Source organism: Acanthopagrus latus, chromosome 9 (assembly GCF_904848185.1).
Source record: "Acanthopagrus latus isolate v.2019 chromosome 9, fAcaLat1.1, whole genome shotgun sequence".
NCBI classification, from domain to species: Eukaryota; Metazoa; Chordata; class Actinopteri; order Spariformes; family Sparidae; genus Acanthopagrus; species Acanthopagrus latus.
The window spans coordinates 22,773,070-22,789,140 of NC_051047.1; the positions used below are offsets into that span (position 1 = coordinate 22,773,070).

The 16,071-nt window shown below is 40.5% G+C and overlaps 1 protein-coding gene across 12 annotated transcripts in view; it reads left to right on the forward strand.

Moving 5' to 3' along the window:
- Nucleotides 1-16,071, forward strand: part of pard3bb (par-3 family cell polarity regulator beta b) — a 207,362-nt gene that overhangs the window by 136,973 nt on the left and 54,318 nt on the right. For 7 of the 12 annotated variants that reach the window (XM_037108816.1, XM_037108815.1, XM_037108818.1 and 4 more), the window contains exon 23: nucleotides 12,610-12,727. In XM_037108816.1, the coding sequence (XP_036964711.1) occupies nucleotides 12,610-12,727 (118 nt within the window). Of the gene's footprint in view, nucleotides 1-1,095; nucleotides 1,395-9,636; nucleotides 9,738-12,609; nucleotides 12,728-12,852; nucleotides 12,860-13,107; nucleotides 13,131-16,071 lie in introns of those variants that run through there. The other 5 variants (XM_037108824.1, XM_037108823.1, XM_037108825.1 and 2 more) reach the window with 4 other exon arrangements.

Here is a 16,071-nt window from a genome sequence, read left to right on the forward strand (position 1 = left end):
CAAGTTCCGGCTCGTGCAAATGCTTAAAAGCAGACAAAATTTTAAACGAGATGTGAAGTATCCCTATTTTAAGCTTAGATTCTGTCATTTTTTCTGACAGAAGCATTTGTCACACATGATGTGCTCAAGGACTTTGGGAAATCTGAAAACGTGACAATATTTTTTTATTTGTATCGGTTTCTAGCCATGATAAATGATGTGACTTTGGCAATTGTTAATAATGGGACTGTGCCTCTCTAACCTGCCAGTGAGTTGCTGGGCTCAGAGACTTAAGCTTGATTCGTAAAATACATTGTGACCATATATTATTGCCATATCATCTGAATAATCCTGAAGGTTTGGGTTTGCACCATATTAACTGAAGTTATCATCACACATTTCTAATCAAGTAAAAACCTTAAATGAAAATTTGCCACCAAAAATGGAGAAAGATTATGGTTTCATGGTGCAGTTTCTATGAATGGTTGAGGATAAGGCTGCTTATTTCCATCTAATAAAACTGCCCTGGTTGAGTCCACATGGCCAGCAAATGTTTCTTCTAACAAGCAAAGCAGATTTGACAGAGTGCACTGGGGGAGATGAGGTCATGTGAAGTAAAGGTCAGTTGGAGCGACTTCTCAAACTTCTCCGGAGAGGTTAGAGAGACTCTTAATCAAGCTGGGATCAAGTGTAAAACAGCCTAAGGGTATGCTTTACATTTATTTCAAATAATGAGAAAAGTCACAACATTGTTCTTCAGCTTTTGCCAAAGATTGACCTCAACCACCTGTCGCTTTTCCAGTCTTTGTGAGCCTGAAACTGCACCGTTCTTATTGAAGTTCTCCTCTTTTTTTCTGTTTACATAAATCTGATAAATGGCTTTGATACAGCCAAAGATCTCTGTTTATCTTTATATATTATCCTTTGTTATACTCTTCCCTGAACGTTAACCAAGTAATTTTTTGTGCCCAGATCTTAACACCTCTGTCGGTCATTCAAATAGATCAGCTTGTATGGATCATATTAATATTGGTTTAGTGAAGGCGCCGACAAACAATGTTGTACTGCCAAATGGGGCATGAAAATCTTACAGCCTTTTTATTCATCATTTTAAAGGCAATGACAGACAGCCTTCATTCGTTTAACTGGGACTTGGAAGACAATGGAGTACTGGAAGCATTAAAAGAGGTGTGGAGAAGACTGGGCTGTGTTGCTGGTAGAGATGACTGAGAGTGAAGACGACAGCTCAAGTCACACCTGTGCAGTAATGATGCTGTTAAATCAGCTTGTTGATCCACCACACCTGTCAGGTGGATAGATTATCTCGGCAACAGAGAAGCGCTCACGAACAGGGATTTCACAGAATCTGTTTAAAACAAAATTTGAGAGAAATAAACCTTTTGTGTGCAGCGAAATAGTCTTGTAGGTGTTTTGTTTTCAACTTGTGACAAAAGTGAGCAAAAACAAAAGTGCTGCATTTGTGTTTTTGTTCTGTGTGAATGTAGCAGTGACATCTCAACTGCAGATCTTCAGATTGTTGTGACTGTCACTCTGTCACCGTGAGTAAAAGAACATAATCAGTCTGTAACAAGGCAATCAGTGATGAGACGAGGCGAACCCTCCCATCGTTGTTCAAATACAAGATTTAAACAGAAGTGCTGGAGGTTAATATGAATGAAAACATACGACATGACCATGTACACTAAAGTACATCTTTTAGTTGCTTCACGATTCTCTCTTGAAAGATTATGTCTCGATGTAGAAAAGTCAATAATCAAAAGAAACCACCACCACCCTCATCCCTCCAGTGCATTTGAGCAATGGTGTGTTAAATGTCTAATGTTTGAATGACCACACCTTTCTTGGTCACAATGTGCATTAGCTTGATATCTGTCCATCTGGATCAGGACCGAAATAGCTGAAAAGGCAGGAATCTCAATATGAGCTTTCATCAGTGCAACCACACGATCAGCTGATGTGTTTTCTAGTTTGACTGTGATAAGTTTGTTAAGAATGAAGGTACATTCATCCATCTGTTATCACTATGGATCATTGTAAACAGTGAGTCTCACAATGTGAAAAAACTAATCACAAAATCAAATGTTGATGGATGTTTTTATAATCAAATCGTCGCCCTCTGAACTTGAATCTAATCAAAATTATAAGGCATCTCATGATTCCCACCTCAGGTACATCTGTCTGACATTGCTTTCTCCAGTCAGCCACTTAAAACGCTGAATAATAAAATCCAAACCCACGCTGTAGGTAACCACTTTAATCCAGCTTTAGTGAGTTGCCATTCACAGCTATTGTGCTTGGCAGATTTATTAAGCAAATAGGCCTCCTGCCACACACATGGCTGTTAAAGTCAAAAGGGAACGCGGGGCCAGACATCCTGCCTTCATGATTTTATGCCAGCCAGTTTACCACCTGTAGCACTCCCCCTCTCCCTCTCTGTCTGTCTCTCTCTCACACACACACACACACACACACACACACAGAAGGCTTGTCTAAATAATGTTATGCCAGACAAATTTTCAATCTGTACAATACACACACACGCACTGATCGTCATGACGATCCGATGCCAGCCCTCCTCTTACACTCGCAGGCATTTAGACAGCTCGTCTGATTGATGTCATGGCAGTCGATAGAGCGCTAATTACTCCCCGTGCTTCCACGGCGCCGCGTAAGGAGCAGTGTCATATCCTGTCAGCTGCATTTTAAAAACACGTGTCACTTCCTGTTAGCCCGCAGAAGAAAAGAGGGCAACAGAGAAACCTGACAGCACGTACACTCCACAGAAACTCTCTTTCCCCCTGTCTCTCTATTCTCGCCCCTTTCATTTTCTTCCATCTGACCCACCTGCCAGCAGCGGTGATCTTTTGTTGTCAAACTTCATTAGCGGAGACGTCAGCTAATTAGAGCCCTAGCACGAGCTCGGGAGATTAGGAGGAAGAAGATGATGAAGAGCGAGGCGAGGGAGATGGAGATGGGAGGAAGGAGGGGAGGCAGGGCCGGGCAGAGGCGATTGGAGATGTGCAGATGATGAAGAGATTAAGATGGAGTGGGAGGGAGGGAGAGATGGATGGTATCAAGGTAGGGATGGAAATGACAGCAGAGATGATTACCTGCATAAACTGTGGAGGGAAGAGAGAGAGAAAGAGAGAGTGAGGAAAAGGATGAATGGAGGTGTGGGGAATTCAAAGTAGACTGTGGAGAGAGGCTGACAGAATTGTGAATATTTACCGCTCTAAATGAGTCACAGCGAAGAAAAATGTGAAGGGAAAATTGAATACATCATGGAAATGTCAAAATGGCAGAACATATAATATAAAGAAAGCTCATATCCATGTCAACACCAGAGGAAGAGTCACACACATTGATTAAGTTGTTTTTCGTACTAGCAGGTGATCCTGTGTGTGTGTGTGTGTGTGTGTGTGTGTGTGTGTGTGTGTGTGTGTGTGTGTGTGTGTGTGTGTGTGTGTGTGTGTGTGTGTGTGTGTGTGTGTGTGTGTGTGTGTGAGAGAGAGCAAGCAGCTGAGTGAAAGAGATACGAGATACAGGCAAACAGTGAGGTAATGCATTGACCTGTGTGTGCTGCTGGGATCTAGTTGATCCTTGTAAAACACAGCTGATAACGATCCTCTACAACTAGACGCCGGGGAGAGCGCACACACACACACACACACACACACACACACACACACACACACACACACACACAGATCAGCACACACTTGTGGACCCATGAAAAAGGGAAAAAAAGTCTACAACTCCCTCTTGTCATCATCAGTCAATATTAAACTACATTTCTTCTGTTGTGCTCCCTCACAGTTATCGACTGCTCTTTGAGTCTTGTCATTTGTACAAGCCTAAAAATGCTTTTTTTTTTTAAAAATGTATGTACAGCTGCAACAATTACTGGATTAGTTGATCAAAAGTTAACATATTCTCATCTATGCATCATTCATGCAGAAATGTCAGTCAGTCACTGGTACCACCTTCTTAAATGTAAGGATTTGCTGCTTTGCTTTGTCATTTGCGATAGTAAATACTCTCATTTCTCGTGTGTTTGTACATACATATAATTTTTGTCCCCCTTCTGTAAGCATCCACGCAGTGTATATTGTTGTATCCATGACTCTTATTGTGAAAGGTATAAACAGGAGGAGTGTGTCTGGAAGTGCGCTGCAATTGAAATGTAAACAGAAAAGAAATTGCCTTTCTGGTTCAGACAACGGATCCTTGTCCTCGCAGTAAAATGCACAATTCTTCAGCTGCAGTGCTCGACTTTCCACTAAGAAAATGAGTGAAACAGATCACAACACATCCTGTTGTCAACTTGAATACCTACTCTGCTTCCTGCTCCAGGGGACGAAAGCATCAGAGAGCATGACTTTAACTCAGTAGAGACTGTCACATCAATGTGAAGAAGAAACAAGTGCACATATGTTGAGTAACTAACATCAGATATCTAGTTTCTTTCTTTCAGTTTGAACTGGCGGTTCTGTTGTGTGTAAATGTGACGTTGTATGAAGATGATCTGACACTCAGCCAGTCGACGGTCATGCTGAAAACTGGCTGATTCCGGCCCCTGCCCGGTCGATCGATGCATCTTTAGAAATAATTGTTATTTGCAGGCCTGTTAATGTGTTCAGACTGTTCTCTTTAAGAGTTAAAATAGGTACAGTACTTGTTTGTGTTTTGTAACGACATAAAGTTGTATTGAATTTAACTCAGTGATTATATAATTAAGGTAATTTATGTAATTTGTATCATTAGCTGAAAAGGTTTTTGGGTTCCTGTTTTATTACATCTCATTTGATCAGGCAGTCGATGTTCATTTGCTGGTTGCGTTGAAAAGGGCGATGGAGTCATCTGTAACGCTGACATTTCAAAGCTCAAAAGAACAGCTTTTTGCTGTATTGATCAGTATCAGCAGGATGCAAAGTCACACATTTCCTACTTTCCTTGAAGTGGGTGAAGGAGCCATTTATATACCATGTGTACCATCTCTTAAGCTTCTGAATCAATCGCAGTTCATGTTTTCAAGCTTTATAGATTTTTCCAGACGGCTATCGTGACGTTGTGTTTGTGTTAATAAAAGGAAATCTAACTTTGCTTCTTGAGGTTTTCTTTTCAGAAGGTCAACAGCTCTGCTGGCATTTTTATCCTTTTCTTGTCTTGCGAGAATCCAAGACCGACACTCACTCGGTGTCCCTCACACACACGTGACATTTGGAAAGTGAAGTACAATTTTACTCTCTGTCTATATTGTACAAAGAGGGTTTTTCTCAGGATCTTGTACATATTTTTGTGTAGCTTCTCAGTTTTCTACGGTACACACATACGAACACACACTCTCACGTGCTCGCATTTGCCAACATGTGATGTATCAGACTGAGCCCAGAGTCTGAATGACATATTCCCCCAGAGACAAAAAGAGGAGACCATACGTCACCTGTGTGTTCGTCCATCCCTGTATGTGTCTGTCTGTGAGCTTACTTGTAGTCTGCGGTGCTTTAGTGTGTGTGTTGCAGCATGTCTGGCAGATCACACCATAGTCCTTCATCCATTTTGTGTCAGATTTATGAAGACTTGAGCTCAAAGTCACCTGTTGGAGAGCACTTAAAAACATTTGCTTCACCTCTTATTTTTCTCTGTCTTTGTCTGACCTTTTTCCTGTTGTATCTGTCTTCATCCTCATCTTTACCTATTTTTTCTCTTTATAGCGCGTTTTTTAATTATTAATGCTGTTACTAAGTCTACTTTAAAGTGCACTAGGCTGATAATGCCTTTTCAAAGTGTTTACACTTAATGTGGACATTAAAATTTAATTAAAAAAGTATAATAGTATAGTAAGTATCTTTAAAGGGAATTTATACCAAGGCATAGCAGATTTTTCCTGAATGAATTATATTTGACAGATTTCACATCGTCATTAAAATGAATCAGTGTTTCCCGCTAATAGACTTTGCTTGGGCCCAGGTTTATAAATGGCTGGCCGAATATATGTGGCGACCCATTTTAGCATTTTATACTTTTATTATTTGTGTCTGTCCAAGAACGACGCCATCCGCGATCGATTAACTAGTGGACGATCTACCCTCGCTGTCCCGTCTACTGTCAATCACACACGCTCTGCAGACAGTGAGACGCTCTCTGGTATAACATCCCTCCTGACGTGCCGATTGTGATGCAACCTCTCCCATCTGATGTGGGCCGACTTATGCCATTGTTTTGCGCAAACTACTCCGGGTTGTCACAGCGTTGTTCGGTGCACGCTGGTTTTGATCGGCTACGTAATTAACAACAAGTTTCCTCTTGCGGCTCACCTGCTGTTATGATGGTGGGTTCCTTCTGAGCAGCTATAGAATGACACTAGAAAATGTTGCTCGTAGAGAGAAATCAGAAAGAGAGGCAAGCCTGTGTGTTTGCATTGAGGTTGTCACTCAAAGCAACACTATGTAATATTAATGCAGGAAAACTCTTAAATCTCTTGTACCTTTCTGAAAAAGGTAGTTGACATATGAGCCTCATTCTCACGTTGTCATAAACCAACGACCCCCCTCCTCCTGCCACAACTACACAGCCAGTCTGTGGGAAATGCTGTTATGTTGAATATACATGATCGATGATTACGTGTCAATGGGTTCAACACTGGAGACGCACATTTGGATGGCTTACACAAACATCCCAAAACCGATTAAAAAGCAAGCCAGAAAACGCATTTTAAAGGTGTAACTTTAAGAAATTGCACCTTCTATAAGCAGACCTGTAAATATTTATAGGCTGTACTGTGGACAGTGATATATTTAAGGGCGTCTCCCAGCATGTTATTAATGGAACAGGAGTCTTAATTATTAATAGAAGCATTATTAACAGCTGTGCCGAGATTCCGATTCTGATTTTAAACATTTATGGAATTATTATTGGTGTGACAGAGCGGGAGCAAGAGATTGATCTCCCTTGGCTTTCGTGTGTGTGTGTGTGTGTGTGTGTGTGTGTGTGTGTGTGTGTGTGTGTGTGTACAGGAAAGAGCGGAAAAGGAAGCAAGAACAGTATGTTGCTGGACTGAAACTCAGACCTGTGCTTTTATTTCAAAACTCTTATAGTGGGGGGAGTACGATTGTAGAAACCAACAAGCGCAAGCTGAACTTTGAGATTATCCAATATGAAAAATCACAACCGCTCCCCAACGACTTGAACTGCCCTGTTGCTCTCACTGGCCAGCAGGGAAATGTGTTAGCGGGTAGTTTGCTAAGATCAACAAGCTCCCTTGGCTCCTTTTGATCTAATGAATACATAAATAAACAACTCCCAAATGCCAAAATGCCACAGTCATATTAACACAAGCGAGACAGCTGTCATGAACATTCCTCAGTCTGAAAAGGCTACCCAGCACAACACTCCTTACTGCTGTCGATGTGTGCTTTGTGCTAATTGGGTTAGCTTGGCTCTGAGGCTGTATGCTTTGTGCCCAACCCTTTCCATGTTCTTTGGCCTAGGAGCTCTGTGCTTTATGCTTCATGTTCGCTGCTACAGGACCACACTGCAGCCACCGAGACTCTTGTATGGGTTACGGGGTTGTGTGCTTTGTGCTACTTGGTTAGCAAGCTGCTAACAACAGGCCCAGATGCTGTGTACTGTGAAGGCTGGGGATCATTCTAATTGTTAAACAAATCCAACTCACTCGCTTCTAACTCACATGTGAGAAAACACAGAACATTATCACAATGGACTTAAACAACCAACATGCCTGTTGCTAGGACTTACCGCTGTCGAGCTATTTTGGCTACACTTTCTTTGCTAATACTGTGCCACTAGCTCACTGATAGCATTAGCAATACATCCGCCAGGCCTCGCGTAAGACTCTGGTCATACAGGCAGAGTGAAACAATTGGATGGGCTTATTAGAGACCTGTGAGAGCCAGTTACTGGATTCTGTTCCTTTTGTTTTTCAGAGAGTTTGATTTATTGATTGCTGTCAGGATATAGAGAGAGTTTCGAGAAACGTAACAAAAAAATGCTCCTAGAATAACTTGCCAACACCCGCCTTAAGCTTTATATTTGACTTATTTAAAGTGTCAACGGACAACTTTTACCCCTGCAGTGTTTCCAAGTGGTATTATTGTTGGCGCAGGTGTCGCAAATAACAACAACTCAGGACAAAATGTGAGTTTATTCAGTAATTTAGTCTGTAAGAGAAATGGATTGCCAGTCAACCTTCCTTTCCCCGGGTGACTGTGTGCCCGGTGGCAGACACACTTGCATATTGATAGCGAGGTTTATAGGGCACCACTGTTAACGCAGATGGTTTCATTATTCTAAATCCATGACATTGTGCAATCAACATTTACTTCATAATGATCCGTTGAAGCATGAAACGTGTCTATTGCCAGTTTATGTGATTAAAGAAATAAAGATTTCAGCTGCAGACATGTTTTCGGTGCAGACTCATGTGTCATCATGCGCAAGCTATGAACAGTGCTTCGCTTTGTGAACCAATCTCATTGGTGTTTAATGACCGCAAGCTCGTTAAACAGTGAAGTCATACAAGTCTGCTGATTTTTGTGGCTTACTTGTTTCTCTAAAGCTAATCAATGACTTCCTCAGTCTGTGGTCATAGAAATGTTTGCATAAATGTGTGTGTGTGTGTTAGTGTGAGTGTTTCCTTATGTCTTTGTTTATCATGTTTATTTCTTCTCGAGCCCACCCTCTTCCTTTTATGTGAGCTCATAAATCGTATAAAGTACCCTTTGTGTGTGTGTGTGTGTGTGTGTGTGTGTGTGTGTGTGTGTGTGTGTGTGTCTGTGTGTGTGTGTCTGTGTGTGTGTGTGTGTGTGTGTGTGTGCATGCGTAATGTATGCTGTGTGCATTTTACCACCCTGTCCTCCCGGGTCCCCTGTCAATAAAATGGTGCAGAGGGTGTGTATGTGTGTGTGTGTGTGTGTGTGTGTGTGTGTGTGAGAATGAGGTGTGTATCATCTGGAGCTCTTTGTGACACAAATCATTTCTACTGTGATGCATAAACATAAAACAGCAAAAAAACAGAACAGAGCAGAGCCTGCAGAGGAACAGAATGAAGTTGAATACATTTGACCATCATCCTTCAGGATAAGAGCACATTTTTTTTGCCGACTTGCACGTCTTTTTGAATCCTCCCACGTGTTTCCTTTGACCTTATCTGCAATCATGCCAGTTTAAATTTAAATACATTAAAATTCACCTCAAGTTTTGTTTGAACAAACCTCAAGCTTTTTTTCTATTTCTCACATTTAACCCCCCTACGCATTAAAAATGCATCCAAAGTGGCTAAATTAAAGAGCGTGGGACATCACTCATGACTCTTAAGAATCGAACAGTGGAACATAAGCGACATTAAAAATGTTGACAATAAGTGTTTTGAGAGACATCCAGTTTATAAAGAAAACGTTTTGAATGATAGTGAAAAGTTTAATAGTCAGTAGAAATCAGGGTAATCCAAGTCATCCACTGCAGTTATTTTGGTGAAAGTAAGAAAGGAAACATACTACTTTCAAATGATAGTAACTACTAATGCACTGTATAATACATTACATTGTTTGCATTACAGTTTGTACCATAATTGAGAGTGTTTATCTCTGTCTGTTTGATTCTCTTGTGATGAGCTAGCAGCTTGCCTAAAGAAGTTCTCTGCCTTCTGTATTCTGGTGTGCTGAAGTCCCAATCATGATGAGAAAGGTGTGGATGAACGTGATGATACTTTTTGAACGGTAAAACACAAGGCAGACATTTTTGTATTTAGTTTAAAATAAATGTCACCTCAGTAAAACTAATAAAGAGAATTTAAGGACACTTAATTGCAATTGAGGCACATGACTTAAACAGAGTAAAACGAAACAATGTAATACATTGGAGACTAAGAAAATGTGTTTTTCTCAGCAGTGAAATGCATTTAGCATCTGATTTCACTTTACTCCAAATCTACTCTTAGCACAGGAGGTGTTGTGTGTTGCTGCTGACACAGCTACTCTGCTGTCCTCGGTGTGTACAAATACACACACACACACACACACACACACACACACACACACACACACACACACACACACACACACACACACTTGAGACTAGATTGTGTTTCACAATGCATTTCTGTATACTATGCATAAATAGCTTCTCTCTCAATCTACACTTTTCACTCCTGTAGCTCCAGTGGAGTTTAAATGATAAAAGAGAATAGATAAATGAATATTAATAATCACAAATTAACAGTAGAGCCTGAAAAGTTAAACATGTTAACAAAAAGTAGGACACTAAAGTGTATTATGTTCTGTGCGGGTGGTGTAGATGCGGCAGCCGTGATTTGAGATGTGAGATCTGCAGTAATGTGTGTTCAGCACTGGAGCTATTATAGTAATTCACACAGCAGTCTGGATTTATGCTATTAAAGAGAGGAAAGAAAATACAAGGGCGAGAGCAAATTAAGGAAATGGGTGAAGAAAAGATATAGAGAATTAGAAACCTGGAGTCTGCATTTTGAAAAACTAACTATGAGTTTCAACTTTATTGTAAAGGCAGATGTCAAACTGCATTTAGATTTGTTTTTTTGATGAGGTTTTTGTTCTCAGGATAGTAGGCTTATCATTTTGTCAGATTTCTTTAGGTTGGAACATTGCAGTTGGTCCTTTTCTGTGATAGTTATAATTCTAGTAATTAAATCTAGTAATTCTAGCATTTTGCCAAGCCTTTATTAGCATACTTCTGGTATATAAGTGTAAAGTTGCATTCAAGTGCTCATCAGATGGTCTCATTTCCAGCATTAGGAAGTCGTTCTCCTGACTTTGGTGCATGCTGTCAGAATATGGGAGAAACATGGAAAGCCAAGAGGAAGTTGTTTTGCATTTAATCAACATGGTGACACCTGTTTGGACTATTTGAAAGACTTTACAGAGCAGGACTTTGGTAAAAGTTTCTTAACATCAACCCAGTGTTAACTTTCATCCTTCATGCTTCAGCGTCACATGGCGTCAGCTCATCAACTGCGGTGCCAAAATCTTAATTTTGACTTTCTGTGTTGTTGCTCCAAATTGAGCGGGTATTCGTGACAATTTTCCCTGTCTCCAAAAAGTTATTCCGATAATTTCAACATCACATGAATGCACTGTCAGAGTCCTGCGAGTCCGCCTCTCTGTTTACACATCTGCACTTATAGTAAGTCTGTGTGTGGTTGGGGCCTGATTGTGTTTTCTCTACTCCACCATCATCACTAACAAATGTCTCTGTCTCTGACTGCCAGACATCTGTGGACATATTCTTCTCCAGTCAGAGATAAACTCTGCTAATGGTATCTCTAAATCTGAGAGAAGATCAGGTTAAACGTGTTCGTTACATTATGTTCAGTTCTGAGTTGGCGGGTTAAACACACAATTGTGCTGAGATCATTTTTTTAATTTTTAGGTTAGTAGAGTGCTCGGGTTTGATCGGGGAAGTGGAACAAAGACTGAGTACAAAACCAGCATAGTTTTGTTCACAGACTACCTCGGAGTGTGTTGCTGTGTTTCTGGCTTTTCATTAATCGCCTGATGGTGCAGCGACGTGTTTTTCCTTCTTCCATCAACTTGGTGCATGAAATTGCATGTTGCATTCCTAATGGTGCATATGGCTCCATACTGTATGTGTATAATATGACTTCCATATTTCCATTACATCTGGGTGTGTTTACATGTGTGTGTGCATGACTCACACGGGTTCCCAGGGTTCAGTGTTGATATGCTGCGTATTTTGTTGACAGAGAAAGAATATTCATATGATTGATGTTTTTGTTTTCTTGCCTTTTGCAAACAGAAAAAAAAAAGAAAATGTGGAAACACAGATATAGATGCAGGCAGTCAGAAGGATCAAGAGATTGATCTTTGTGTGTGTGGTATGCGTTTGCATACGTGTGTGTGTGTGTGGGTTCACAGGTGGGCCTGACTAGTCATTATCTCTACAGTCAAACTTCTGCAGGCTGCTGTCAGGGAAAAAAATTTGAATAAACAGCTGGGTTTTATTAGCTGGCTCATCAGTGATGTCAGAGTTCTCCAGTTGTTTTACATCTTGATCGATCTTGAAAGGCGTCCAGTTTCTGTGTTTAGAGATCACTGGATTTAATGTCCTCTCACATCTGTTTCGAAACTTCACATACTTCATTAACTACTATTAACTGACGTAGCCAACTAGAGGGCTGTGCTGTTTGAACAGTTTACTTCAGATGGCTCTTACTTAGCTGACATATTGTTAGTAATGCAACCTGGGTTCTAGCAAATGTTGTGGCTGATAAGGCGCTCATGCCAGCTCATGCAGCAGTTCTTTGTTGCTGCACTTGGAGAAATTCATGGAAAAGTACTAGAGGTAGACATGTCTCCATTACTGCTGTTGTGTCACCCTACAAACCAACATGATTATATGCAATCTGTCCTAATAAGTGAACAAAATGAACTTTATCTTCTGTATGCAGTGTTACTTTTGACAACAATGTCTCGGAAATTGTGAAGAACCTGTGCTCAGTGGCTTGAATTGTCGTGTCAAGCTCCAACAATCTAATCTAAGCTTTTTGTATTTTTTGCTTTTCTTCCTGTGTGTGTGTGTGTGTGTGTGTGGCAGTATTGACAGGATCCAGCAGCTAAGAAGAGAATATCAGCAGGCAAGGAGAGAAGGAATTGTGCCGCCTTATGAAGAACTGGACCCACGACGCAGAGGACATGAAAACGACACTCACAGGGTAAGAGGCTCAGACACAAACACACACACACACACACACTTACATGCATATAGAAAAGCAAGTTCACATGCATGCTGTTCAGTCTGTGCAGTAAACCAAGTGTACATGCCAGCGTCTCTGTGCAGTGTGCAGGTGTGTATGGGAGGTTTCTTCAGAACAGTCGCTGCTTTTCCTGCGTTCGTCTCGTGATCAAGGCCCTTTAGTTGTCAGTCGCCAGGTGCTCTTTGACGTGAATGGCTCCTGCAGGCACTGAGCTGATAGGACTTGATACGATCCACTTTTCACTGAGGATGAGACACAGAGGAGATAAGTAGAGATTTTACTCACTTGTCATCTTGCAGGCACTTTTTTTTTTTTTTTTTTTTTTCCTCCAATCGCAGAATCATAATCACGTCTTCACAGATCCACGTCTGAGCTCAGGCTGAGTCACGCTGGAAGAAGCTCAGAAACACATCTGTGATGCCGTAATGACGGGTAAATTATCAATGTGCTCAGAAGAAGTCACCTCCCACGCTGGCACCAGGTGTCACCCTGCTATGACTTTGTTTGCTGTCGTTGCTAGGCAAATTTAAGTCCTGCGAGTGTAAATACATCTCTGGATACAGATTTTATTATATATATATTTATATATCAGATTTTATCTTTTTCTTGTAGCTCTTCACACAGTATGTCAAAGCTAACATTTATAGCATGTTTCCTTAGTTTAGTTTCCATGGTTTTTTATGGGTTACATTGTCAGTAGAGCGGTTGCATAAAATGATATCAGATGTTGTCAGCTTGGCATCAGCTCAGTGATTTATTCCAGGTTTTTTAAGAGGCAATTTGTAACATAAGGCCCAGTTAGACCCAACTCGCCTTGTTTCGTTCTACCACTTTGTATCTCGAGAGGCGATAGTGTTGCCAGGCGACATGTTTCACAAGCTCTCTTAGCTTTTAAGTCTATTAGATTAACAAAATAAACTCTCACAATGTCATGCTTATATTTTCCTCACTAAACAGAAATACAACCGTACACCTTCTGAATACAAGTTTCTCTTTTTTACCAAACTAAAACTCACCAAGACCATATTTGCTTGTCTTTCCACTGTTTCCAAAATAACCAACTCTGGTTTGGTCAAAATAAAGTTTTGATGTATTGTGAAATATTCAGGCTTGTCGCATCAACTCTGTAGAGATTCACAGTAAATCCAGCGACTTCAGTCTCCTTATATAGGCACATAACAACTTTTGATTGTTCTTCCCTTTCTGAAACCATTAACAACAACAAATCCCAGTCAGTACCCTTTCAGGCAGGCAGTAAAGGTATCATCAAGTACAGTTTGTCTTTGGTCTCTTTAAGTCTCGCTTCCAAATTTTACTGCTGTAAAGTCAGGTGCCTCCTGAATTTCACCCTGTCTCTTCTCAGCACCATGACATTTAAGCTTCCATGGCTTTTTGATGAAGAAAGAAAATCACCCTGAGCAACCAAAATGAGTTCTTCGTGATGGAGCTAAAATTAATCTGCTATGACAAATGGACAGGTTTATTGCGGCACATCACAGTTTCACCACTGCGGCGTGATCTTCAGTCAGTCTTTGTACCAGGATACCGTCAAACCTCATCACGCTGCAGTTAGAAGGAGGAATAAACAAATGAATGTGGTCTTTGTTAAGTAATGAAAAATCCACTTTGGGGCTTTTATGTGCTTGGATGACACTTAGCTTGGCTTTATGTTTGTGTTACATTAATGTGCATTAACAATTCAGTGTTGCATGTGTGAAAACACTGTTTGCACTTTCATCAGGAGGGACAAAAACCACAGCATGTTGTGCTGACAGGTGCAGTCACTCACTACAAAACATTACAATTCTGACGTCCTGCATGTGAAATGTTGGCGTTCAGTTCCTTTATAAATCTGCCGTAATATCAGAGTTTTCTATATTTGGTTATTTCTGAATGATTTACAGCAATGATATGAAACCAATCTGGAATCAGAGCTAACTAAAATTAGACAGAGCTATTTGATAAAAGTGAGATCTCCTCGAGAAAATCGTTCCGGGGCATAAAGGCAGAAAAAGGACGGGGTTTGGTCACAGCTGGTCTTCAGCTTCCACTGTGAGGGATCGCCGAAAGGGCATCTCAGGACCTCCGACTCCTTGGTTCAATAATGTAGCCATGCGCCAGGCAATGCAGTGCTCTAATAGCTTGTGATATAATTTAAAAATCAATTCTGAAATGAACTAATTAAAGAGGTTACAAGAGGTTTAATATGCTCCCATTATGTATTTTTAGTTTCAAAAAAGCCTTTTAGCTGAGTTTTATGTGGCGTTTCTAAGGATTTATGATTGAGCAGGTGAAAGGAGAATTACATTATTATCACGGTCCTGTCATTTTAGTTTCATTGTATGTGTTTTATATGTGTTCTCTGGGTTTTTGTCCTTTTTCCCTCCTGTTTTCTTGTGCTCTATACCTGCCTTGTATCTGTCTAATTAGCCCTGTTACCTGAGCTGTTCTCCAGTCTGCTTTGCCTCCACACCTGCACTGCATCTCCTTGCTTCCAGTATTTTTCCAGGTTTTCCAGCCTATCAGCTCCTTCCCTGTTCATAGTTTTTTTCTGTTCATTTCCCTCACCTTTGTCTCCACCTGCATCCCATCCCCTCCTTAGCTTAGTTTGTATTTAAGTCCAGTCTTTTTTTCAGTCATTTGAGTATCTGTTCAGTATCTGTGATCCTACTGTTGAGTTTCCCTCGTCATGCCCATTGTGGTTGCCTGTTCCTTCATACAATGGTCTTCCTGCCTGACATTCGCTGTGTTTAGGTCCACCTTTCATTTCATAACGACAGATACAATTACATGAAGGCATGTATAACAGTCTCAGTGTAAAAGTAAACAGTACCTCAATCTTCAATTCAGTGACACGGCAGTGAATCAACTATTTCACTGATGTCACAAAAAATCTGTGGCTGAGTTTGGTTGGACACAGTGAGAAGCTTACTTAGCTGTACATATGATCAGTAAATGAATTAATTAGCTGATCATCAGAAAATTTAACATTCTATGTCAAACATTCTCTGACTCTCACTTCTTAGTTTTGAGCATTTTCTTCCTTTTGGTCATGTCTTGTCATGCTTAAAATTATATCTTTCAGACCATTTGTTCAACAAAAATAGCAAGTCACAGCCTCTCTTAGGTTTCCCATATTTTATTGACTGACTGATTAAATGAAAATGATCTTAAATTGCTGCCCTACTTAGTAGTATTTATAATGTATTTGCATTCTGGTATTAAGTATTGCATCTCTTTTATGTGACACAAACTTACATTGAATGACTCAGAGATGTTAGCCCTCCATCACTGTATGCACA